The sequence below is a fragment of the Sinocyclocheilus anshuiensis genome, unplaced genomic scaffold (assembly GCF_001515605.1).
Source record: "Sinocyclocheilus anshuiensis isolate Anshui unplaced genomic scaffold, SAMN03320099.WGS_v1.1 scaffold366, whole genome shotgun sequence".
Classification (NCBI taxonomy): Eukaryota; Metazoa; Chordata; class Actinopteri; order Cypriniformes; family Cyprinidae; genus Sinocyclocheilus; species Sinocyclocheilus anshuiensis.
The window spans coordinates 258,995-284,346 of record NW_015547673.1 but is presented as its reverse complement, the minus strand read 5'-3'; the positions used below and the strand labels follow the sequence as shown (position 1 = coordinate 284,346).

General features: G+C 37.5%; 2 protein-coding genes across 3 annotated transcripts in view; one reads left to right on the top strand and one right to left on the bottom strand.

Annotated features, from left to right (window-relative positions):
- Nucleotides 1-2,796, bottom strand: part of LOC107702841 (renin) — an 8,232-nt gene extending 5,436 nt beyond the window's left edge. Inside the window, exons 1-5 of the mRNA XM_016505263.1 lie at nucleotides 2,729-2,796; nucleotides 1,809-1,959; nucleotides 1,563-1,686; nucleotides 1,278-1,396; nucleotides 751-947 (exon numbers count right to left, since the gene is read on the bottom strand). Of these exons, the coding sequence (XP_016360749.1) occupies nucleotides 751-947; nucleotides 1,278-1,396; nucleotides 1,563-1,686; nucleotides 1,809-1,959; nucleotides 2,729-2,796 (659 nt within the window). The remainder of the gene's footprint in view (nucleotides 1-750; nucleotides 948-1,277; nucleotides 1,397-1,562; nucleotides 1,687-1,808; nucleotides 1,960-2,728) is intronic.
- A 3,326-nt stretch (nucleotides 2,797-6,122) lies between these two features.
- Nucleotides 6,123-24,423, top strand: LOC107702829 (protein bicaudal D homolog 2-like). Of its 2 annotated transcripts, XM_016505247.1 has the most exons (11): nucleotides 6,123-6,298; nucleotides 7,833-8,125; nucleotides 10,895-11,035; nucleotides 12,578-12,649; nucleotides 13,421-13,573; nucleotides 15,568-16,017; nucleotides 16,997-17,857; nucleotides 18,516-18,695; nucleotides 19,052-19,203; nucleotides 21,106-21,439; nucleotides 23,256-24,423. In XM_016505247.1, exons 2-11 carry the CDS (start codon nucleotides 7,892-7,894, stop codon nucleotides 23,259-23,261), a joined length of 2,583 nt encoding a protein of 860 aa, XP_016360733.1. In that variant the 5' UTR covers nucleotides 6,123-6,298; nucleotides 7,833-7,891; the 3' UTR covers nucleotides 23,262-24,423. The 2 variants fall into 2 exon arrangements, with proteins under 2 accessions (XP_016360733.1, XP_016360732.1); XM_016505246.1 differs by lacking the exons at nucleotides 12,578-12,649; nucleotides 13,421-13,573 and adding an exon at nucleotides 11,881-12,033 and having other exon boundaries at nucleotides 10,895-11,107.
- The last annotated feature ends 929 nt before the right edge of the window (nucleotides 24,424-25,352 follow it).

Below are 25,352 nucleotides of genomic sequence, written 5' to 3'. Positions count from 1 at the left end.
AACAAAGAGTGAAAAATTGAAGGGGGTCTGAATACTTTCCGTACTCACTGTATATCAGCATTAAACTTATCAAAAGTAAACACTTTTAGCAAAGAATGATTTTACAAAGTTGTAAATAAAGTTTAGTGGAAAATAAAGGCTTTACTCAAAAATGGCATATTTAACTCACTGTGTTTCATTCTTGTAAATTATTTGTGAAATTTACTAGCCATTTCTGAGATAAAATTGTTTCTATATATTTTGTATGCATATATATAGTTTAATACTTCTAAGATGTTATAATATTCCATTCTATTAATGTGATGTTCATTTAATTATTATTATCGTTATTATAGTATAATAATTAATTTGTTTTCTTTTTGTACATGTATACTAAGCTTTGGCAATATTGTATCATTTACAGTCATGCCAATAAAGCAATTTTTGAATTTGAATTTATATATGTATGTGTGTATATATATATATATACATACACGCAATACAACAATTATTTACATTATTGTTTTAAATAATATTTTACAATATTCATGTTTTACTGTGTTTTTGATGTTGGTGAGCATAAGAGACTTATATAGTCTCTTATATAAGAGAATAATGATAATTGTATATAATTAGACGTCTGATGACTCAGCATAGTGGATGTAATATAATTAAAATATTTTCGCAATGACAAAGACCCTCATGGCAATTAAAACAAATTAAATTTCTCACTTTTGCACACCCTGTATGTCAATAGATGCTGACGCTCACCTGCTGTAGTACACAGAGAAGACGTTCTGTTTCAGAACATGTTGAGACATGATGCGATCAAACACAGGTGTAATTCCATCAATGGCTACATCTGGATATCCCATCCCTAACACTCCATCAAACTTGGCAAAGATGAACGGGATCGCAGGAAGAGCTGTGGCCTCTGCAAAAACCTGCACCACCGGGATACCACCCACCTAAAGAAGTTAGAGGTCAAAGGTAAGACAGCTCAATCATGTACTATGTGCAATTACAGTTCTGGTCTTCCATATTGCAGTCAGTTTGTTTTAAAATCAATCAGTATTTTGCCTTATTGCATGTCAAATTTGGGCACAAGCATCTGGACTTGGTTATCCGTTGATGTTTTGCTGTGCTTGACTTTCTATGGTAACCTGGATGGCAAAAAATATTTTGCCTCGGTCATTAAAATACCGTTTCCATATGTTGGTAAAGATATTCTTTTTGAACTAATTTCTTAACATTCCCAGTGCTTTACATTCTAAAACAAATGGCGTTTTGCTACTCACTACAACCACATCCTCGCTCAGAAATCCCCGGACGTTTCCAGAAGCATACTGGATGGAGAATCCCGTGCCGTTGTAAATATGCGTGAGGGATTTGGAAGCATCGTACCTGTTGTGTGTGACTAAAGACACATATAGAGAAAGACAGACTGAGCTGTAGGAGAACATTTGTTTAGGACAAAATAGGTTTTGCTTTCTATTTAAAAAGGTATGTTCACATAATACAATGACTTTGTAATATAAATTGTTATGTGGTTTTTATATGATTGCATTTAGCAAATCACTCACAGCAGGCTGTGTATAAAGGAGAACAGCTGTGTGAAGGAACCCAGAGGTTGGCAGAACCCGTGTCAAAAACAACATTGAACATCTGAGCTGGTGAACCAATACTAATCTCACCAAAGTATTGAGTCTGGAAATCAACAGAGAAATAGACAATTAAAAATATTAAATTGTCTATATAAAACAACAGACTATTAAAAATATAAAATTGCTCATAATTGTGGTTCTTTTCCATTTTTAATACTGATTTACATCTAAGTAGTTGATCAAAGGTGTTGGAGCTGTGCCGTTTTTGGGTGATGGTTCATCATATTTGGGCATAATCTCAGAAAACACTTGAGCTGGTGTGACACCCATTTCCTTCAGGTTTTCTCGTATGGAGGGCATTTTCTTCAGTTTTACCCTAGCAACGAGAGAAATAACTCATTACATGTATTATTTGTTTGCACAACTGATAAAACAGCAACATTAGATGGCAGTGCATTTGATCTGATTTTAAAATGATTTTTCATCATTTTTCACGATTATCATTTATCTTCATTTCAAAATAAGACATAGATGCAATCCCCATATGGCAAAAATGGATATACATTTTGTAATAAATTTCAAAACTACTAAAATAGATTTTAGTATAAAAGTATTTTTGGTACATTTTAGTTACTTATAGTCTCTCTTATTTTTGGCCGTTTTTGAAATGTTTTCAGGATAAATAACCAATGGGCAAATATCGCAGACGATTATGCTTAAATCGAGAGAAGCAGAAATTGTGATCACAGTTACACTTCAGCCTTATCTGATCTGAACCAACACTGAACTGACTTGAGCTTAAAAACGGCACTATTGCCTTTTAGAGCTGCTTCACAGCAGAATCTGAAATTTCTCCATAGTTGCGTTTCCATAACTGATTCTGCTGTTTTTCTATTTATGTCTGTGAAGCTGCTTTGACACAATATATATTGTATAAAGCGCTACGGGATTAAAGGTGACTTGACTTTGCTAAAATATAAAGGAATTTATATATTTTCATGTATAAAGATGCATTTGTACTGTTAGGAAAAAAAAACATTGCATGATATTGTAAAGATAACATGTTTCTCAAATGAAATAATTGGCTTTTGTTGTTGTATTAAAGCCAGCAAAATTGTTCTCCACTGAGGAGTGTGTAGACTTACCTCCATAAGGCCTGTACACTTGTCGCTGAGAGTGACAAAACCAGAAGAGCCAGGCAGTGCACTTTCATTCTTACAGATGGATCGAAGCACTTAAACTACCCAATAACCAGTGTAACTATACGCGCCACACGTCTTATGCTCCGACTCACTACAAACTTCTCTTTTACTGTGCTTTTTTTTTGACAGACTCTCCTTCCTGTGATTTTATACTATCTCTCCTACGCTCTATTCTGACCTTGACCCAAACCCCTGGCTTTCTCTCTCCTCTCACCCCTCCCTCTTGATAAATGCTCCCTGAATAAAGTGACCTCTCGGTCAAGGGACACACATCACACACAGTGATTTAAGACCACTTCACTGAATAAAATCATCATTGTATGGGCCTGAAGGATGCAGATGTATCGGGAAAAAAAATTGACAGCAACTTGTGTAAATTGTTAAAGAATATAACACATAAATATTGAAATATTATCAACATATCAAATAGCAACACATATCATAAAATATCTGAAATTATACAGCAGATGTGTGTTGCTCTACAATATATATTACGGGACTGACATTCTTGCATGCAACTCTTAATGACCCTTGATCTTTAAACTTAGGGGCAGTGTGGATGCCTAGAACTGGGTTTCTCACAGTAATGGGCCAATCTCTTCCCCTGAAATTACCTCATGAGACTCTCCATACATAGACATCATCTTTTACGTCTATTTTGCTGTTTATCTTCCCTGGACTCATTTTTTAAAGGTGCTTCAGTAATTAAGCACTTTGTAAGATTGGTTGGTTGGTCTTTTTTTGAAGGACTAGCAGGTTTAGTCCTCAGACTCCTCACTGAAGAAGATAAGCTACACCTGCACAATAATATTTCACAGTATGATGACATTAAGTAGAGTTGGAGAGAAGCACCAACCAACCATGACGATTGGCATCATACTTGGGCTAGCAGCTGGCCTAGCAGATGCCTGTGAAACTTCCCCTGGTGGCTAAAACACACAGTAATACGATAATGCCCACTGGTTACATTATTTGACCTCAGAGTTAAAACTTGTACTGCAGCTGCCATACAGCAATTGGCAGTACTAACATTACATCTATTTATATAAAAAAATAAATAAAAGTGAACTTATAATCATCTGTTGGATGCCATTCTATGCACTTCTTGGCTAATATGATGGTGCCATCACAATTGGTTCTTGACACTTGCTGGCACTTTTCAGCCGAACATCTGCTCATTTTGGCCAGGCAGTGGTTGCACTTACCTTCCTCAACTACTACATATTAGTGTACTGGAAGATAGACACAGAGAGCATCAACTGATATCATCAATTATTTAATGCTCATAATATTCATTAAAACCTATTTTCTGGTTTAAAGTAATGGACAGCAAAGGTTGATTCAACACTGATCGAACTTCGCTGTAGACAGTAAATGTTATTTTTGTTTTCTTATTGTCTTTGCTCAGCACACACAATACATTCACAGTATAAGATAAACAGTGTCTATTGGGTTGTTGAATGAACAATGTATAAATAACATCTCATTTTTAGTCAGGCAGTTATTTGAGGAATGATGACAAAAAAGTGGGCCTACTATGCATTTGGGAACTTGCAGTTTTGAGAATATTCATAGTTTCCCCAAATGTTGTATATTATCTTTTGTATATGATAATTGGAGAGGCCATGAAAGACATTTGCTTCAAACTGGTTTTCATAAAACAGTTAAATCCAGAGATGTTCTTATTACCGCTTAAAGCAGCTTTGTTAAATCTATTTAGCAGTGTGTGTATTAGACTATAGAATATTAAAACCTATTTTCTGGTTTAAAGTAATGGACAGCAAAGGTTGATTCAACACTGATCGAACTTCGCTGTAGACAGCAAATGTTATTTTTGTTTTCTTATTGTCTTTGCTCAGCACACACAATACATTCACAGTATAAGATAAACAGTGTCTATTGGGTTGTTGAATGAACAATGTATAAATAACATCTCATTTTTAGTCAGGCAGTTATTTGAGGAATGATGACAAAAAAGTGGGCCTACTATGCATTTGGGAACTTGCAGTTTTGAGAATATTCATAGTTTCCCCAAATGTTGTATATTATCTTTTGTATATGATAATTGGAGAGGCCATGAAAGACATTTGCTTCAAACTGGTTTTCATAAAACAGTTAAATCCAGAGATGTTCTTATTACCGCTTAAAGCAGCTTTGTTAAATCTATTTAGCAGTGTGTGTATTAGACTATAGAATACCCAAGACGTGTCACTCGTATAGTTTTGAATGGGGTAAAATGCAATGGGAGTGGCACCGGCTGGTCTAGCCTGAAAAATAAGCTTTTTTAACAATATTTGAGCAAAAGAAACAACATTTATGAGGCCGTTGTTGTCAGATTTCACTGGTGATTTCAAATATGAAATTTAATAGTAAGCTTGGCGAACAGTTTTGTTGAATTTGATGTTTCCCCATTCAAAGAGATAGGAGCTGTGCTTGAATGCCCAGAGGCGTTTCAAAGATGGCCGCCGAGACTTGCCTTATATGGACAAATCAAATGGATGTAGTGTAGTGTATGCTCATTGGTAGAAACAATATGTATGTGGCCTTTTTTAGTAGGCTAGTTTATCGGTGGTAGGTTAGGTACAGTTCAGGTACATCCTTTGGTACTATAGATGCGTCCCAAATCATGTACTTATGCACTATGACGTTTTGTAGGATAAATAATGCGAGTAGTGCATTCACACTGAAAATTCCCAAAAGAAAAAGTGCACTTTAAATACCCGGATGATGCACTTAAACAACAACAACAACAACAACAAAAAAAACACGAACGTTGCAGCTTTAATTACGTAGCGAAGGGGGAGGGGCTATCAGATTCCGATAATGAATGACAAGATAACCTTATAATTCATACACTACATGGTTGAGTGCATAGTGCATAAGAATGAGCGCATAGTGTAGCGTCATTTGGGAGATGGGACGCAGCTTATGTTAATTCCTTTTCATGCAAATATTATTGTGCACATGATGTTTCGTGTGACAGTACTTAATTTAAGAAAAATCACATAAACGTAATCTTCAAATATTCGTTAAAACCTTTCACTTAATATCCAGCGATATCGTCGGCTTGATTGCACAGATACTATTTAAACTGAACTGAGCTGGATGATGGCATCACTGAATTCAATGAACTGCCTGTAACTGAAAACTGAGTGTTTACGATTATTGGCACACTATTTTCCTATTTAATACTGTAAAGTTGCTTTGACACAATCTGTATTGTTAAAAGCGCTATATAAATAAAGGTGACTTGACTTGACTTCCACTTTTGTATTGTACGTGACAGCTTAATCTTAATTGTATTCAGCGGCGGAACCACATCCGCTCGTGTTCACTGTTCACTGCAGCTGAGGCGGAAGTGGACGCGCGTCATTGGCTGCTGAGCTGAGCTGCTCTCCAGAGTTGAGCTCGTGCACTCATTCAAACGGCTGACTTCTGGAGCGCGCGCAGGGAAAGGGGCTCAAATTCATGTTTCATCCGTCAGCTACATGATTCTGCCATCCAAATATAAAGGTGAGAAACGATTAAAAGCGACCTTTTTGTCTTTAGCTAGCGCCAGCTGACAGTTTCTCTAACGCTAAACCGAACCTTGTAGCAAATGAAGAAATAAAGCGGATGTATTGAGCCCATACATGACCCCTTGACACTTTATATTTAACGTTACTAGAAAGGGTGTCTTGTAAAGTGTTGCTAAAGCCAGGAAAACCGTAATATTTAATATGTTAGTTAGCATTGTGGCTACAACAAACTGTTGACAAACTACCTCATAGGGTTTTGTCACTTTCAAAGTCGCCTTGTAAAATCATGATTAACGTATTTTTAATAACAATGAGCTTTCGTAGTCTGACCAACCCAATTCGTGTATTGTAGTGAAGTAGAATCACATACAATGCAATGTAATCAAATACTTCCTGTACATGTCAATAAACCACCAAATATAGACGCTTCTTGACAAAACCGGAACCTAATTTCAAAAATTGGCACAGCTTGTGTTAATATGTGACTATGTGAGGCAGAAGTAAAGGAAGAACTGTCGGTGTGTCTTATTTGGAAACGTTCAGTTTACGCTGACATATACTGGATGCTGTTAAAGGGACAGCTCACCCAAAAATGAAACTTCCGCCACCATTAAAGTGAATGTGACTTAAACGGTCATTATCCTTATGTGTTGTTCAGTAAAAAGAAAGTCATGTGTTTTTGGAACAGCATGAGGTTGAGTAAATGATGACGTATTCTCATTTTTGGGTGAGCTGTCCCTTCAAAAATCCATGTAAAACCATCATGTCATTAGATGGCATTGCCTGCTGCAGTGAAAGTGCAAAAGTGTTTTAAGCTGCTGGAGTAAATCTCATTCGACTGTGTCCTGCTGGTCTGATGAGCGAGCGTCTCACTGAATGCCAGATTAGCAGCGCTGATAATCTCATAATAATGTTACGTCTAAGGCCTTTGAGCTGTGCGGAAGGTTTAGAAGAAGCTTATTGATAGTTCTTGTCATCATGTTGTTGCAAACCAACATGTACCAGTCTTTCTTCTGTGTAGTATTTAAGAAAAATTCTATAATAAAACCTAATAATAATTCTATTTTACATTATAACTGTAAAATTACAATACTAATATTTTTGGCTGTCTTTAATTAATTAATTTTTTTTTAAATGGTAAACCTTAACTTTTACCATAACTTTAAACAACTTTTATTTTGAGGGAAAACTACAGAGATCCTTTAAATCTAAAATCTACAGCTGGTTTATAAGAGCTTTTCATTTTCATTTCAGAAGGTGGTTGGTGGATGTTGCATTTCCAAATTGCGTGGTAGAAGCGGCCCAAAACACTTTCAGAATTTTTTTTCCCATCTGGTGAACAATAAAACATTGACAATCAGAATCCACCCAACTTTAATGAGATTGAGCATTTAAATGCTGTAATATGTGCTAGTAATAAACAATGTTATCATGCATTTGTGTGGATGCTAAAATATAGTTATTGTTGCAGTTATCTTTATAATTATCATTCTTGGTCTGAACAGGCCTTAACATCTGTCTTCTTACAGACATGACAAGACAGGAGTAAAGTATCTGTTCTCGGCCGGAGCGTGAGGTTGGGCAGAGGATGCTGGAGGAGAGTGATGGAGAGTTGGAGGGGATCGGAGGAGGAGGAGACGGGGGGCTCCAAGCAGAGGTGGACAGGCTGGCTGCAGAACTCCAGGAAGCCAATGAGGAGAAGTTACAGGCTGCACGGTACGGCCTGGCCGTTCTGGAGGAGAGTGCTGCACTGAAGATCAAACACAGCCAGCTGGAGGAAGATCATGAAGCCCTTAAGATGGAAGTGCAACAGCTCAAAGAGGTCAGTCAAGAGAGAGACAGATAGAAAGAAGGAAAAGGGGTAGAGGTTAAATTAAGCTATTGAGGAAATGCTGCATGAAACAAGGAGCTTTTTTTCCAGCCAGTGATTCGCAAAATGGTTTATTGTACTCGAATTTGTAATTTATTCATTTCTGCAAATGATTTAAATGATTCATTATGGCATAGGTTAGAGTATTTGTTGCCTAAATGTCTCTTGATTTTCAGTGGTTTCTTGCTCTCAGTAGCCAATAATTCACCACACAGAACATATTGTGGTCAACACAAATCATGTTTATTATTGAAACAAGTAAACCTGTATTAAATGTAATATGGGTCATATTTCCTATTACCTTGAGTAATTTTGTTTATCATTTTTGAGGATGAGGGCCTATCACAACCTGTTCTTGTTGGCTTCTAAGAACAGATGGATTTGTTCGTTTTGGACACACAACCTTTCACATCAGAGTTATCAAAATATGGGTTTATCTGCTTTTTTTCCATGGTGACCCTATCAGAACAGACCTGCAACCAAATTTGAATGCTTTTTAAAGAGATTTTGTCCATATAACAATCAAGAATTGAGAAGACTTGTGTCTTTTAGCTGTTACACAATCAGCTTGGTGATATTTTTCTTTGCTCATCTTCTGTTGAATAATCTGAAGCATTGTCTTCTCTGTGTGATTCATATCCTTGTGGTCTTACAGATGGATAGTTTGCATACTCAAATGTTTTGTCTGGACAGTAGTACTCTTTATTTTCAGTCACCTGTTCTCCCTGTTTATCAGTGTCATGTAGAATTTGTCATTTCATTTTAGGTTGATCGGTCAATTTGGGTATGATGGTACTGCCTAATGGCTAAATTTGCAAGAGCTTTTCCCTGCAGATCTCATGTAACAAATGTACCAAATCAAAACTTGATATTTAGGTGAAGTGTTAATTACATAACATGAATAGTTCTTTGGGACCAGAGGACTAACCAGAATGTCTACATGGTCCATGGCCAAAGTAGAAAACAAATAGGCTGTAAGCCTGGTATGCATGGGCCTTTTTGGCTCTCTTTGTTATCTGATTTATTACATAAATCTGTGCACTGAAATCGGAAGGTTTAGAAGAAGCTTATTGATAGTTCTTGTCATCATGTTGTTGCAAACCAACATGTACCAGTCTTTCTTCTGTGGCACAGAAAAGAAGATATTTAGCACAATGTCAAAGCTGCTCTTTCCCTATATAATAAAAGTGGATAGGGACCAAGAAGCAGTGGCTACCATTCACTATCAATAAACAATAAGTTTTTCCAGTATCCCTGTGATGGGCTGCCCAATTTGGCCAAAAATCATATTGTCATTTCATTTTAGGTTGATCGGTCAATTTGGGTATGATGGTACTGCCTAATGGCTAAATTTGCAAGAGCTTTTCCCTGCAGATCTCATGTAACAAATGTACCAAATCAAAACTTGATATTTAGGTGAAGTGTTAATTACATAACATGAATAGTTCTTTGGGACCAGAGGACTAACCAGAATGTCTACATGGTCCATGGCCAAAGTAGAAAACAAATAGGCTGTAAGCCTGGTATGCATGGGCCTTTTTGGCTCTCTTTGTTATCTGATTTATTACATAAATCTGTGCACTGAAATCCATGCTTTCAGTATTTTACAATAATTCAGAATTAGCACATATTGAGGGATTTACATGTGCTTATGTATTATTGGTTTGCCGAGCTAATATGTCACTCATTTTATATATGAAGTTCACATATGAGGCACATTGTAGACCCACCCCTCTGATGAAGATTAGACTCATGTATTTCTCTTTCTGTGTGTCTGATTAGTAGAGCATGAAATTGGCAAAGTAGGTGAGTGTGGTAGAGTGAGATGACTGGACAGAGTGCACAGATCTGGGTCTAGTGTGCTAGAAAAAAAAACATGTGTGATACTTTTGTGTATTATATTGGCATTATACATCACCTTTTGCTTTATGGAAAAGATCTGCTGAGATATTCTAACATCTGCTTTTGTGTGTCACACATGGATGTCATTTTGAGGGACATGAGGAAAAGCGCATCTTTATTTTTGGGTGAACTAGTCTTTTAAACAGCATGTCCTGCTTTTACATTTACTGAACAGAAGTATAAATTCCCCTGCACATCTCTTACAGGCTCTCTCATGCACAAATCACTTCCCCCTCTTCAGTCTTTCATTATTAATTATGGAGTAGCACAAGCATGTTTTTCCCACATGTTCTCACACGACTTAAATTACAATGTTCAGAGAAAAGTGTTTTGCTACGTTAATGACATCTTTGCCATTGTTGATTGATTCATCTTGTAACAGTTCAGTGTGTGACAATCTGGTGTACGTTTGTTACCGTTTGTTCAAGCACTACAGCGGCCTTAGCATGAACTTAACACATTGTAATAACACACTCTGGAAGCTAGAATGTAATGTAGTGTCATGGGTAACGTATAGAGTTTCGCTTCGCCAGCTCTCAATACAGTTGCCGTTGTTTATTGGTCAGGCAAGTAAACAAATTACTCAAATAATTAAAGACTGACAACTTAACTTTCAACAGCTCTGCTGTTCTCATTTGAAGAATTTCAGAAATTCACACAAAGTAGCGGAGGGGCCGTAAATTATGTCAGTGTTGCTTGTTCATTTAGTCAGTCATTGTTTTGTTTCTTGTTTTGTTGGGAACTGGCAAAACCTCTGCTAGTGTAACTTAGTGTGTTGGCTATAATGGAGATGAGTGTTTTATGTGTATATGTTTACAGGCTCTAACAGACTCTGTGAGCAGCCATAAGCGTGCAGCTGCAGATGGGGAAAGTCGAGAAGAGAGGCTATTGCAGGAGTCGGCCACTAAAGAGGCAGTCATGGAGATTCGCATGGATGAGCTGCAGACAGAGCTTAAACAGGCCCGTGTCATGCTGGCCAATGCCTCGGCTGAAAATGACAGACTGGCTGGCCTTTCCACCCAGCTGAAGAAGGTACATACACTACCATCAATCAGAAGGCCTGTGTTTGCATGTGCGTTCCCAACCACAAGTCCAATGAACCCCTTACTTTTTATATGAGCTGCACAGTGAGATTCGTTTAAAAAAAAAAAAAAAATGAAATGTTCTGAGCTAAAATGCCACTGAATAACATACCCTTTGCTGGCTCGCTTGCTGATCAAAGTAAAAGTGGTAATAAGACTCCTTGTTTTCGTGAGGCCTGATCATGTGACAAAACCGTGTTGAGTTTCAATGTCAGCTTGAAGAGAAGAAAGGCCATAGTGAACTACTTACTGAAGTATTGTACTGGACGAAATGAATAATTTCTACTTTTAAAGGAAAGTTCTTTAATAATAAAATCTTATCTGCCCTCTCATGAGAGATGAGATGTTTCCTATTCTAAATATCCTTGCAATCTCTGCAAAAATATAGTGCATTAAAATGTGTCACGCCAGGTTTGACGTCAGTGGCTGCTTTGATTCAGTTTAATTGTATGAGAAAATGCACCTGGGACTACTAAACTTCATCTTTTATATTCTGAAGTAAGGCCTGAAATGCGATGTGAACATGTAAATCATGACACAATAAAATACATTTTGTTTGAACCATCCTTTTAGAGAATTTGTATTAAATGGAACAAAGAGACCATAAACACTAAAGCTGCAGCATTTTATACAGCTACCACCATCTAATTGTAATTGTGCAGATGTAATTATTTTTGTTTGGTTTATTCTGAGTTTTATGGACTTCCCTGTCTGACACTCCAGGAGTGTGAGTGTTTGGAGGTAGAGAAAACCCGAATGAGAGAGGAGATGAAGGAGTACAAGACTCGAGAGGTGCAGCAGCTTCAGGATAACAGTGAGCTGGAAGAGGAGAACATCTCCCTGCTGAAACAAGTCTCAGTGCTTAAGGAGAACCAGGTGTGTGAGAATGCAGATCTCATACTTAAGTATTGTTTGTGTTGTTGTTTTCTGTATTTATTGAATATCCAACTTTTTACATAAATATGTCATAGTAGCCCTCTAATGCAATTCAACATGTCACATTAAGCACTTTCTTTTAGTTTTTGCTGGACATAAGTCTTTGCTTGTGGAATTTGCTTCGCTAGAGATGTCTTGCGACTTTGAATGCGTTTTTTGCAGCTGCTGTCACAGCTGATTTTTAACAAAACTTTCCTTCTGAGGGACTGCACACGAGAAAGGTTTTATTCACATCCCGCATGAATATTCACAGTCACTCAGAGACTGTAACGCCTTCCCTGTTGGACTAAAATCCGGTTTGCTCAGGATGAATTCAGACAGTATACAAATAAGCTAAGCTGAGTTGTCCTTAAGACTTGACTTCAATAACTAGACTAGTTATAGTGAATTAACTCACAATTATGTGTCAGCAAGTTGTGAGTTAATGCCATTAGCTCTAATTAGGGCTGCACAATTAATCGAATTTCTAAATGAGCTTAAACAGGCCCGTGTCATGCTGGCCAATGCCTCGGCTGAAAATGACAGACTGGCTGGCCTTTCCACCCAGCTGAAGAAGGTACATACACTACCATCAATCAGAAGGCCTGTGTTTGCATGTGCGTTCCCAACCACAAGTCCAATGAACCCCTTACTTTTTATATGAGCTGCACAGTGAGATTCGTTTAAAAAAAAAAAAAATGAAATGTTCTGAGCTAAAATGCCACTGAATAACATACCCTTTGCTGGCTCGCTTGCTGATCAAAGTAAAAGTGGTAATAAGACTCCTTGTTTTCGTGAGGCCTGATCATGTGACAAAACCGTGTTGAGTTTCAATGTCAGCTTGAAGAGAAGAAAGGCCATAGTGAACTACTTACTGAAGTATTGTACTGGACGAAATGAATAATTTCTACTTTTAAAGGAAAGTTCTTTAATAATAAAATCTTATCTGCCCTCTCATGAGAGATGAGATGTTTCCTATTCTAAATATCCTTGCAATCTCTGCAAAAATATAGTGCATTAAAATGTGTCACGCCAGGTTTGACGTCAGTGGCTGCTTTGATTCAGTTTAATTGTATGAGAAAATGCACCTGGGACTACTAAACTTCATCTTTTATATTCTGAAGTAAGGCCTGAAATGCGATGTGAACATGTAAATCATGACACAATAAAATACATTTTGTTTGAACCATCCTTTTAGAGAATTTGTATTAAATGGAACAAAGAGACCATAAACACTAAAGCTGCAGCATTTTATACAGCTACCACCATCTAATTGTAATTGTGCAGATGTAATTATTTTTGTTTGGTTTATTCTGAGTTTTATGGACTTCCCTGTCTGACACTCCAGGAGTGTGAGTGTTTGGAGGTAGAGAAAACCCGAATGAGAGAGGAGATGAAGGAGTACAAGACTCGAGAGGTGCAGCAGCTTCAGGATAACAGTGAGCTGGAAGAGGAGAACATCTCCCTGCTGAAACAAGTCTCAGTGCTTAAGGAGAACCAGGTGTGTGAGAATGCAGATCTCATACTTAAGTATTGTTTGTGTTGTTGTTTTCTGTATTTATTGAATATCCAACTTTTTCCATAAATATGTCATAGTAGCCCTCTAATGCAATTCAACATGTCACATTAAGCACTTTCTTTTAGCTTTTGCTGGACATAAGTCTTTGCTTGTGGAATTTGCTTCGCTAGAGATGTCTTGCGACTTTGAATGCGTTTTTTGCAGCTGCTGTCACAGCTGATTTTTAACAAAACTTTCCTTCTGAGGGACTGCACACGAGAAAGGTTTTATTCACATCCCGCATGAATATTCACAGTCACTCAGAGACTGTAACGCCTTCCCTGTTGGACTAAAATCCGGTTTGCTCAGGGTGAATTCAGACAGTATACAAATAAGCTAAGCTGAGTTGTCCTTAAGACTTGACTTCAATAACTAGACTAGTTATAGTGCATTAACTCACAATTATGTGTCAGCAAGTTGTGAGTTAATGCCATTAGCTCTAATTAGGGCTGCACAATTAATCGAATTTCTAAATAATTACAGTTATGGATGCCACAATTACGTAAAATCTTTTTTATAAAAAAAAAATAAAATCTCCAAATTTGTTCCAAAGAAGGAACAAACTCATATTGGATGGTCTGAGGGTGTGTCAGTTTTCAGCAGTTTCTCATTTTTGGGTGAACTCTTTCTTTAAATTGGTTTGGAGATATTTTGATATTAATGCTGTCAAAATGCACTGCATTGAACTAGTTATTCAGTCCTGTTTACAAACTATGTGATTTTAATGTAAATATGGGTGTCACTTGCAGGGGTGAACTCAGTTGTAGAGAGTGGCATAATAGTCCAGCAACGGATATGATGTTATGAAGTGGATATAGATATGGCTTGATTTACTAGGTCATTCCATGTCTGGCAAAATGGCTTTTGAAAGATGGCAGCATCATTATATTATTTTTACAGAGATTGGTAGGTCTATTAGTAAAATCTGTTGACTTTAGCAATATTCGATGCATTATACACCAGTGGTGACCATTCAAAAATGGCAAAAAGCACTTTTCAAGTTTTTTTTCCCAAAGTTTGCATGCCTCTAACTTCATTTTAAGGCTCCATTCCATTTATATGGTTCCATTCCAGGAATATTCAGTGTTCCCCTGCCATTATATTAGGGGGGTGCCGTAAATGTCCAAAATCAAAAAGTTTCTGAAATTTGGTTGATTTAACAGGGAATGACCCCACTGTAATTTTTATCTGTGTTTATAGAAATGGGAACTAGTTATCAGTCAATATTATAGTTATGGTTTGTGTATTACTGTGGTCATTAGTTATATGATGCCAGATCAGTAAAGGCAGGCTTATCCAGCCTAACAAGTTAGTACTGTGCTGGTATGTTTTGGGGGAAGGGAGCTACATAGGATGTAGACAAGTGGAACGTTGCAGAGTATGGCTTCTATTAGCCCTAGTCAAAATTGTAGTTTCTTGATGTTTTCACTGCTAAAAATACAATAGAAATATTAGAAGAAAAAATTATTTTTGTTAATTGTCAAGGTAACAGTCTTTCAAGTTAAGGTTGAAGTGCTAAAATTACTAAAATGAAACTGAAATAAAAATACATTAAAGACATTATATATATATATATATATATATACACACACATACACACACACACACACACACACACAAACACACACTAATAAAATGACAAAGGCACAATTATTAAATGATTATTAACTAAAATAAACACTGTATATATAAAAATAGAAGCTAATTCAGAATGTTAAATAAATACTATAATAGTATGTAAACAATAACACTGGTTTTCATGTTTAAACTGGCAAGTTTGGTTAAAAAGTTCAAACTTTTCATCCAAACTAAATATTCAAGTCTTTGAAATCTTTATACCTAGTTTTTCAACACATAATACAAATATATGTGCTTTACTACTACAACTAGATTTAGAGAGACGATCACATATTAAACATCTACATTTGTGTCCACAGGTGGAGTTTGAGTCAGTGAAGTTGGAGTTGACCCATAAAGATGAGGAGCTGGAGCTGATGAGGGCACAGCTAGAAGAGGCTGGGCGTCTGAGGGAGATTGCAGAGTGTCAGCTGGACGAGGCACTCGAGGCCCTGAAAGAGGAGAGGGAGCAGAAGAACAGCCTGAGACGAGAGCTCGCCGCCCTTACCCTCAACCCCTTTGACTCTATTGGCCACTTAGAGTTACAGCTGGATGACAGCCGGGATGGAGAGAAAGAGAAGGAGGCAGGAGAGGAGGAGGAGGAGATGGACAGTGGGTATAATAACTCCAAAGGGATGGAGAGAAACAGGTGCTCCACACCCAGAAACAGCGATGTGTTCCTAAGACCTCAGGCACCTGGGCTGGTGGCCGATCTCCTGAGTGAACTGCACCTGTCAGACAGCCAGAAACTCAAGCAGCAGCTGCTGCAGGTGAGGAAACCTCTTCACATCCTACATGCCCCTCACTCACTTGATGAGCTGTTGCAGTGTTTTTATATCAAAGGTTCATTACTGGAGACTTTCTGAGAATTATTTGTGTGTATTTGTGTTTTCCTTCCTGACCTTGTTTTGCATACCCTGACATACAAATTTAACTTTGCAAATTAGGTATCCGATGCATGTTTTACTTATTGGACAATAGATCTGCTCAATGTTGCATTGGAAATTCTACACTCAGCCAACCTGTAATATAGCAATAGGCCTCGTGGAGCAGTGGTTTACAATGAATTTAGAACAACAGTGTTGTCAGGCACGACACAGAACGGAGACCCTAAAAACCCCTTAGCTGTTCTAAAATTACTGTAAATCACCACATCCCTGGCTTATTGCTTTTATAAAACAGTTACTATGGATACCTGGCAAGGTTTCATGAAAATGATATACCATATTCTTGAGGATGTGTATAAATCAGGGGAGCAAGTAAAGTCGATGAGTAGCCAGGTTCATATTGGTTGATGTCCATCTCTTCAGATCTCCGACCTCAGACCAAAGATTAAAAGATTTGAACCCCATGATTTGAACCCCATGATGTAAATGCCTGTAAAATGGTCATGGGTTTTTTTTATTTTTAACTCTACTACTTCCTGTTTCAAGGTTCATATTGGTTGATGTCCATCTCTTCAGATCTCCGACCTCAGACCAAAGATTAAAAGATTTGAACCCCATGATGTAAATGCCTGTAAAATGGTCGTCGTTTTTTTTTATTTTTAACTCTACTACTTCCTGTTTCATACCACTTCCTGTTCAGGATGTACTGTGTACTGTACCATCAAGTCAGTTACTAAGCAACAAGAGACTTTAGTTCTAGTCTCTTTAGTAAGTTTCTCTCGAGTGTTGTTGTCTATCCAAAAAGCTTGGATTGAGTTAATCAGAATAATCTTGTCATATGGGTTTGTGTACCCATATCCAGGTGGAGAGAGAGAAAGCCACACTGAGCAGCACCGTGCATGATCTCCAGCAGCAGTTAACCCAGTCTAAAGATGCTCTCAGTGAGCAACAGGTGAAGATGGATCAGCTGACCCAGCGTTTGGAGACCCTTCAGAGTATGGCCTCGAAAAGGCCTGCTGAACGAGAGAATGGAATGAGCCCGCCTCCTAGGTCTCTTCAGAACCAAGAAGCTGAAAATGGCATCAGCTACTACGAAGTGGATGCAAAAAGCACGGAGGTGCTAGAGTGCCGCATGCAAGCGGCAAATGAGGAGCTTGCGCGTCTGCATGAGGAGCTGAAAGAGGCTGGCGAACGCTCCAAAGCTCTGGAGGAGCGCTACAAGCAGAAGAAAGAACACTGGAGGGGTGAGGCACAGGAACTCGCTGATAAAATACGACAGTGTATCGCTGCTAGCCGACAGGACCAGGAGCGAATAGGACAGTTGGAACGGGAAATTGGTGTCACGCGCCAGGTCGCCACTGACTCTGAAGGCCACCTCAGTGCTGCACAGGAGGAGCTTCTGGCTTTCTCTGAGGAGCTGGCCAACCTTTACCATCACGTGTGTGTTTGTAACAACCTCACGCCCAGTCGTGTTACACTGGATTACTACCGTGAAGGAGCACAAGCCGGGAGAACGCACAACCATTCACAACCGCACAACTATCGCGGATCCCTCCGTAGGCACAGGCGGTCGGGTGAAGTGTTGGACCTGGGCAGCAGAGGGAGTGGAGACACATCATCTAGCTGCGGAAGTTGTCCAGGGTCTCCTACACTAGACTTCAGGGACCCAAACAATGTGCGCAATCTGGTAGCTATCATACGCTGCCAGATTAAACATTTACAGGTATGTATGTCTGAGCCAGTGTCGGAAACACTTTTGTCACTTCTTGTTCACTTTTCATTCATTTTCCCATTTCACTTTAATCGTGATAGCCTTAGATTTAGTTTTAGTTTCAGATTTAGTTTAATTGCTCACTTGCCCCAAGTGCCTAATTTCCAACCTTGGTCTCAGCTCTTTATGCTAGTTAACATTAAAAGGTAATATAAGGAAGTGTACACACAAGAATTTTCGTTTTAATGTATCCTAAAATGCTCCTTAAATAAAGACAGCTGAATAAAATTATAGCTCATCATTGAAACATTTCATTTAAGCCTTTAAGCAGCTTTTTTGGTGGAGGTAAAGCATGAAATATGAACCGATTAGACCAGGCTGCCTTACGATGCCTGCCTGAATCTGTTTTAACAACAACATTCAGATTATAGCTGCACTTTTGCTTTTATTCAACTCAAGAAAAAAAATAATGTTGAAATCATATCAATATCTAAATCTAAGGCTTTGCTTTATTGGCATTTTTGACACATTTTTATGTTTTTATACTATGCTCATGATTATTTTTATATGTATGCTATGAATTTTATATTGTGTTGTAATTCACTCTTTCTAGCACTTTAGTCGCCACCACTGTTTAAATGTGCTATATAAATACATTTTTACTTTCCAGGTGGCGGTGGACCTGTGCAGGCAGCGTAACCTGTTGTCTTCTCCAGCAGCAGGAGGGAGCACTGAATCAGACCGTGACACGGAGGCACTGATTGAGGAAGTGTTAAAACTTAAGTCCCTCCTGAGCACCAAGAGAGAGCAGATAGCCACCCTCAGAACTGTCCTAAAGGCCAATAAACAGGTACAGATGTAAGATATGTAACGTATTGAATGCATACTAAATATAAAAAAAAGTACTTAAAAGCAGTAGACAAGTATTGTTGACGAGGACCTCAGTAGGTTTCAGAGCAGATACAAAAGTAACTAACACTTCTGTTTAATATTCAAGCAGGAATCATTAATGGACATTACTGTTACTCTTGAAAAAGGTTGACTAGGCCAATATATCAGTTTATCACTGTGTTTATTGCGTATTTATTGAATAGTTGTGTAAAATGTGTGGCTTTTACTCTATGCAGTTTGGAGAATGTTCTTGAGCACATGGTTTCCTTTAGTGTTAATCAGATCATATGACTGCTTTACTTTTTTTTTCCTCAGACCGCTGAGTTGGCTCTAACCAACCTGAAGACAAAGTACGAGACTGAGAAGAGTATGGTGACAGAGACGATGATGAAGCTGAGAAATGAACTGAAGGCTCTAAAGGAGGATGCAGCCACCTTCTCCTCCCTTCGGGTCATGTTCGCAAGCAGGTATGATGGGATTACACGTGCTCAAGTGTTTTGCTCACGGGCCATAGGAGTTTCTCAGTTCATTGCTCGTACAGCACATTGAGTGATTATAGGGGTTTTAAGGTTAAACTGGTTGTTTGTAAACTGGTTTGATTTATGGACAGAGTGCAGATAAGTTCATGGGAGAAGTTGATTCTCCCAGTTCCAGCTTTCCCTTATCAATTAAGGAAAAACATTACATTTTTATTTGTAGTAGTTGCCGATTGGTTGTCTTGGGCTGCATGAGAATACATAAATCATTAGCTGACATGATGTAAGGATTTATAGAGACTTTTTAGTCATAGAACAACCTGCACGGTGGTAAAAGATATGCAGGCAGTGTTTGTTTACATTTATAGAAAGATCTGAGAGGACTTTGGAAAGAGAGTCATAGAGATTAGACAGTCATGACCCTGTTTTGAGAGCAAGCTAATAAGATTATAATCTCAAGGCCCGGTCTCTCACGAGCTCCTCTCACATGCTGATTAACGTGCACACTCTCTGATCCCGTGTGCAGACGAGAGCAGCTCACTCAGAACTCAAGTCATAGATCAAGTGTCAAGGGAACAACGAGTAGTGGAAGCGAGGATAAGGTTTTCAGTCAAGGAAAAATCTAGACCTCTTTGGAAATAAAAGCTGATTTTTAAGATTGCAGCCAACCACGTAACTTGTTGAAACACTTACCAATTGATTTTATCATTATTTAATGATTTTAGTAAATATTAAAACAAATAAAAAGTTTATAGCTGCTATTTTGATGTGCATTTTATTTATTATCTTTAAATAAATTGAACTATCTGTGAAAACTTTGGGGTCAGTAAGAATTTTTTCAGTGTTTTTGAAAGAAGTCTCTTATGCTCACCAAGGCTGCATTTATTTGATCAAAAACAGAGTAAAACCAGTAATATTATTACAATTTAAAATCATTTTCTATTTAATTTATTGTCAAATGTAATTTATTCCTGTTATGTCAAAGCTGAATTTTCAGCATCATTACTCCAGCCTTCAGTGTCACATGATCCTTCAGAAATCATTCTAATATGCTGATTTGCTGCTAAAAAACATTTTCTTATCAACGTTGAAAACCTGAAAACTGTGATAGCCTTTTTCAAAGTTCTTTGATAAAGAGAAAGTTCAAAAGCCGCAGCATTTATTTGTAGCATTATAAATGTCTTCACTGTCATTTATTGATCAAATCCTTGCTAAAAAAAATTCTTACTGACCCCAAACGGTTTTGAATGGTAGTGTATATATCGTTATCAGACATTTTAAAAAGACCACTAGTTACTAGGTAGTTGGTTACTGGCCCAAGTCAAAGGAGCTCACTGCTATATCTTTTCAGTGTCAATAGGATTGATTTTTAATTTTTTAATTTTTATGCATCTACTTTTCCACCACCAGACTAAAATAAAAAATTCTATGTATGTATGTGTGTGTATATACAGTATATATATATATATATATATATCTCAATTTGTCTGTCATGTCTGTAACACAGTCAGTGCCTAAAAAGTTACAGGCCATAGTTACATACTAATCACTAAACCAAAGTATGAGCAATAGTAGCATTAGTAATAGTGATGATTACCTTTGCAAGTAATACTAGTTATCAAGGTTGTTAACTGTGTATTGATTTTGTTTTTACTCATAAACTCATATTTTTTATTGTTCAGACACCAAAGGGTTTCGGTCTGGTTTGTGTGTGTGTGTGTAGCGCTTTCATGAGGACAATACTCTTCTACACATTCTTGCATCAGTTTCTAATAAAAACTAAAGTGTTTTTATAAGGGATGTTTATGCAAAAAGTAATCCCTTTTATTCTTTCGTTATTTCATTTTATATGTATCTCCATTCCTGTTTCCTGTATCCTTACCATTTTCACAGATGTGACCAGTACGTAACTCAGTTAGCTGAGATGCAGAGACAGCTCGCCGCCGCTGAGGATGAGAAAAAGACGCTCAACTCTCTCCTCCGCATGGCCATTCAGCAGAAGCTGGCACTGACCCAGCGGCTGGAGGACCTGGAGGGCTCTCTGTCCCCTCTCAGTAACGGTGGCAGCCCACGCCACTCCCGGACCAAGCATCTGACCAAATCAGGCCGAGCCCCGCGGAGCCCCATGAGAAGCAGTCCACGCTCCAGTCCGGTGCTAGTGCCTGCTGGCTCGCAGAACATGAGCAGCCACATGAGGGCCCTCTCACGCAGCCTTCACTGCAGCCCCGTAAGTGCGCCCTCCTCTTCTTCCTCATGCTCGTCTTTTTCTGCCTCAAACGAACCTGAGTCCTCTATGTCCACGCAGAGTTTAGCATCTGTCGGTCTTGTGCGCAACACTACTTTCATTCGTAGTTACGGGTCAAGTTCGTCTCACTTGTTAGATGACTCTACTGGAGGGTTGGGACCGTTCGCTATCCAGTCACGATAACCCAAAGTTAACGAATCGCAAGCAAATAGCCTGAAAGTGTCGGCACCGTTGCGCAGTAACACGTTTATTAAAACACGTGGCACATCTGTTCCTGTGAGCAAAGTTGGTTCATGTTCAGTCGAAGCCCTTGACACACAATTAGCTAGAACTGGTGGATCAGAGAAAAGACATAGTTACAATGGAGGAGAATGATTTAAAACCTTCCAAAAAGTCCAATGTAGAAGGTGCATTTCTCAAAAAGCGGTCTAACATCTCTAAATCTCGATCTGATGAAGGAACTTCCTTTAGTCGTTTTGCATGTTCAAATACAGCGTCTATGATGCAATCGAAATTTTTCCCTCAGGCAACATCAAGTGTAGCATCTTCTAGTGATCAAACCACTCCACACAGTTCATCAGATAAGCACCAGAAATGGCCCTGTAGGACAAAAGCATCCTCTAGGTTAGCAAGCCACTCAAACTCATGTCATGACTTCGGTGAGGAAATGGTCTTGAATCCTAGTCGTGAGATTAAGGGGAAACAAGATCAACTCAGAAAACAGCAAAGAGGTTGATGCAGCAAAAAGATCAACTCGCACTTACACACACCAGACCAAGTTCAGAGCCACGTAACTTATCAGTTGTTGCCTGCTGACACATCACATGAATAACAAAATTTCACAACCATGATAAAGCGATTAAAAAAAATACATAAGGAAGTTCAAAATTCAACTCACTTGGTTGAGCATTTCATCAAAGCACTCATAACAGTGTAAAAAATACCTGCAAATTCTCTGCATCAGTTTTTTTTAATAAATCATGTTACATTTGGGGTTCATCATCTGGTTTTGTAAAAACAGTAATATTGTGAAATATTTGTAATATTTCAATGTTAAAATGTAATTTATTCCTTTGATGGCAAATCTGAATTTTCTCCAGTCTTCAGTATCACATGATTCTTCAGAAATAAAAACTGGTTGATAGATTGAATATTAAAATTATTGTTGATAACTAGTTAATAATTATTTTAATTTTATGGCTGATAAATGATGATTGGCAATACTAAAATTTTGTCTAACTGGATAATAAATATAATATTAAAACTAAAAATCTAATTTTAAATGCTGCAAGTGAATTTAGACATCACACCGTTATGATGTAAAGTGTGAAAAATGGTTATTAATTTTGAGAGTTGGTAAAAATTACAGTGTTATTAAATTGCTAGTGTTTTTAAACTTTAAATTAGTGTTAGTTGACGGCCAAGGTAAAAAAAAAATTTAGAAATTATCAAAATTAAATGTAGTATCAACCAATATGGGTCAATTATAAAATCTTTAATATTGTGGATAAATGATATGGTACTATTACATTATGCAAAAAATCTGGAGAAACATACTAGTGGAAATTTACTTGAAATGGAAGTTTATGATGCAGTATCGGTCTTTTTGTAATGTTTATGTGTAATTAAGCCTTCATTGAACCCAGAATGTTCTTTTAAGCTTTAAGTGATAGTTTTCTTCATAATTTAAAACTGTCAGTTGTTGTTTCCTATCTTATTCTCTCCTGTCTCTAATATCAGCTCAGCATTTGTATGGATGAACACTTTTGACTCACTGTGTCTCACTCTGTCTTTGCAGAGATGAAAACCACCTTGTGTCTCCCTCTGTGCTCCAGTACACATGGACCATGTTCATGCCCAGTTCATGAACACCCTTATCCTGCAGACCTGTCCCAGCATCCTCCTCCTCCTCATCAGACCTCACCTCATTGGATCTCTTGTGCCTTCCTCCCACCCCCTCTCTCGCCTGTTTTTCCATATGGTTGTCTTCTGTTTGTTTGGATCAAGTCGTTCAGCTTCAAGATACTGAAAGCAAAAACTCTTGGAGATCAGTACTGTTTAGTCTGGCTGTGACTGACCTTTTCTTATACTGGCCATAGATAAACATACCTTGTTTTGGTTTTAGCCATTAAAAACTATCATGGAGGACATTCCTCTGGTTTAACTGACCAGTTGTGCGCTTCTACTAAGTCTAGAGAGTTTGTTATTGGTTATTGACATATAACTTGCCCTGGCATTTAAAGACTGCTACAGTGAAGTGGGAAAACAACAACCATATAACCAGAAAGCAGAACAATCAACTATGCAGAGGTTCAAAGACATTTGCTGCTAATTAGCTCATGCAAAAAAAAAAAAAAGCAAATTACCAAACTGCCAGTTTATTCTACCTATAACACAGAGTTAACCATCAGCACTGTTAGACAAATGTGATTTATTTAGTAGGACAGTGGCAAACTTGTAATGGTTGGGTTCATGTCAAAGGGGAACACATTGACAGGGAAAAAATTGTAATAGGATTTAAAATAGTGCCTTAATACTTTGATGTTTTGAGTGAAGATTTGCAGATAATTGGTTTAATATTTTGTTTATTGAATTGATGATTATGGTCTAGGTTGTTTTAAGACAAATTATGGACTTTGTTTGTGCATGTATGAACAGTACAGATAATATTACATTCCCCAATAGGCTTTTTTTGTTAAAAACAATATTTCACTGTGCTTGTCAGAACCGTAATTATTTGTCAGATGTCGTGTGGACCTGCCTGTCAACACTTTCATCTCGTTTTCGATATTCATCGTCATTTCCATATTGAAAAAAAAAATGCTTCCTATTGTATTTTTATTGTTTTTATTTTTTTACGCTGATTTTCTTTTATATTGTATTGTTCAGTACAGAATGGTAATTTCCACACAATATCAGGACTTGTCTTAAATATGTGGTGAAAAAAAAATAAAGTTTTCAATGTTCGTGTATTTGTTGTCTTTTGTCTGTCGTATTGAGGATGATTTGACATGTCAAGCAGTTATATTTTGTTTTCATTTTAATTTTAAAATTGTAGAAATTCCGTTTTGGTGTTATATATATATATATATATATTATATGTCTGTATATTTTAAGTTTTAGTTCATGTAGTTTTAGTTTATTTTATTTCAAGTAATGAAAATGTTTTTTAAGGTTTTAGTTCATGATAATAACCGTGCAGCAAGATGATGGTAAAAATGTCACTGAATGGTTACACATCACCTAATGCTTTCTTTTAAACATCAGAAATTATCCCATTTACTATGACCCATACTGTATGTTCATGTGCTTATAACCTAATCTAGCATTTAAAAGTAATGTAGTTGTGTTTGGAGATTTTAGATACTTGTTTTTGAAATGTGATTGTGTTTAAAATTTTAGATAATTAAACATATTGAGCTGTTAGTCTTTTAATCTTGACAGATTTAATAACCAGTAACCCTGTTTGATTTCACTTTCCCTTCATCACAATTCCAAGTGTTTCACTTCCCTCGGAGTTAATTCCCAGAGTCATATTTCAGGTTTGAGGGTTTTGTGCCCTCTAGTTTGACATTTGCACATCTTTAGTCAGAGGGGTCAGTTTTTGTCATTACTTCCCGAAGTAAAAAGATCCCTGAGCTCAGTATAACGACTCTTTTGTTACTCAGCTGACAAAGAGCCAGCGCTTCTTATTGGGCTCTTTTCCTTCAACGCAAATATATCGAAAGGGTCTGAAGGAATGTATCAGAGTAATTTTCTCATCAAAATGTAATTCAACAGACGTTCTTAATAGCATTTTAGTACTTAAACACACCTCTGCTTTTTAGTTAAGCTCATGCGAAATGCACCATTTGCAGCCATAATTATTTTATTTTATAAGCGAAAGCGTCCGATA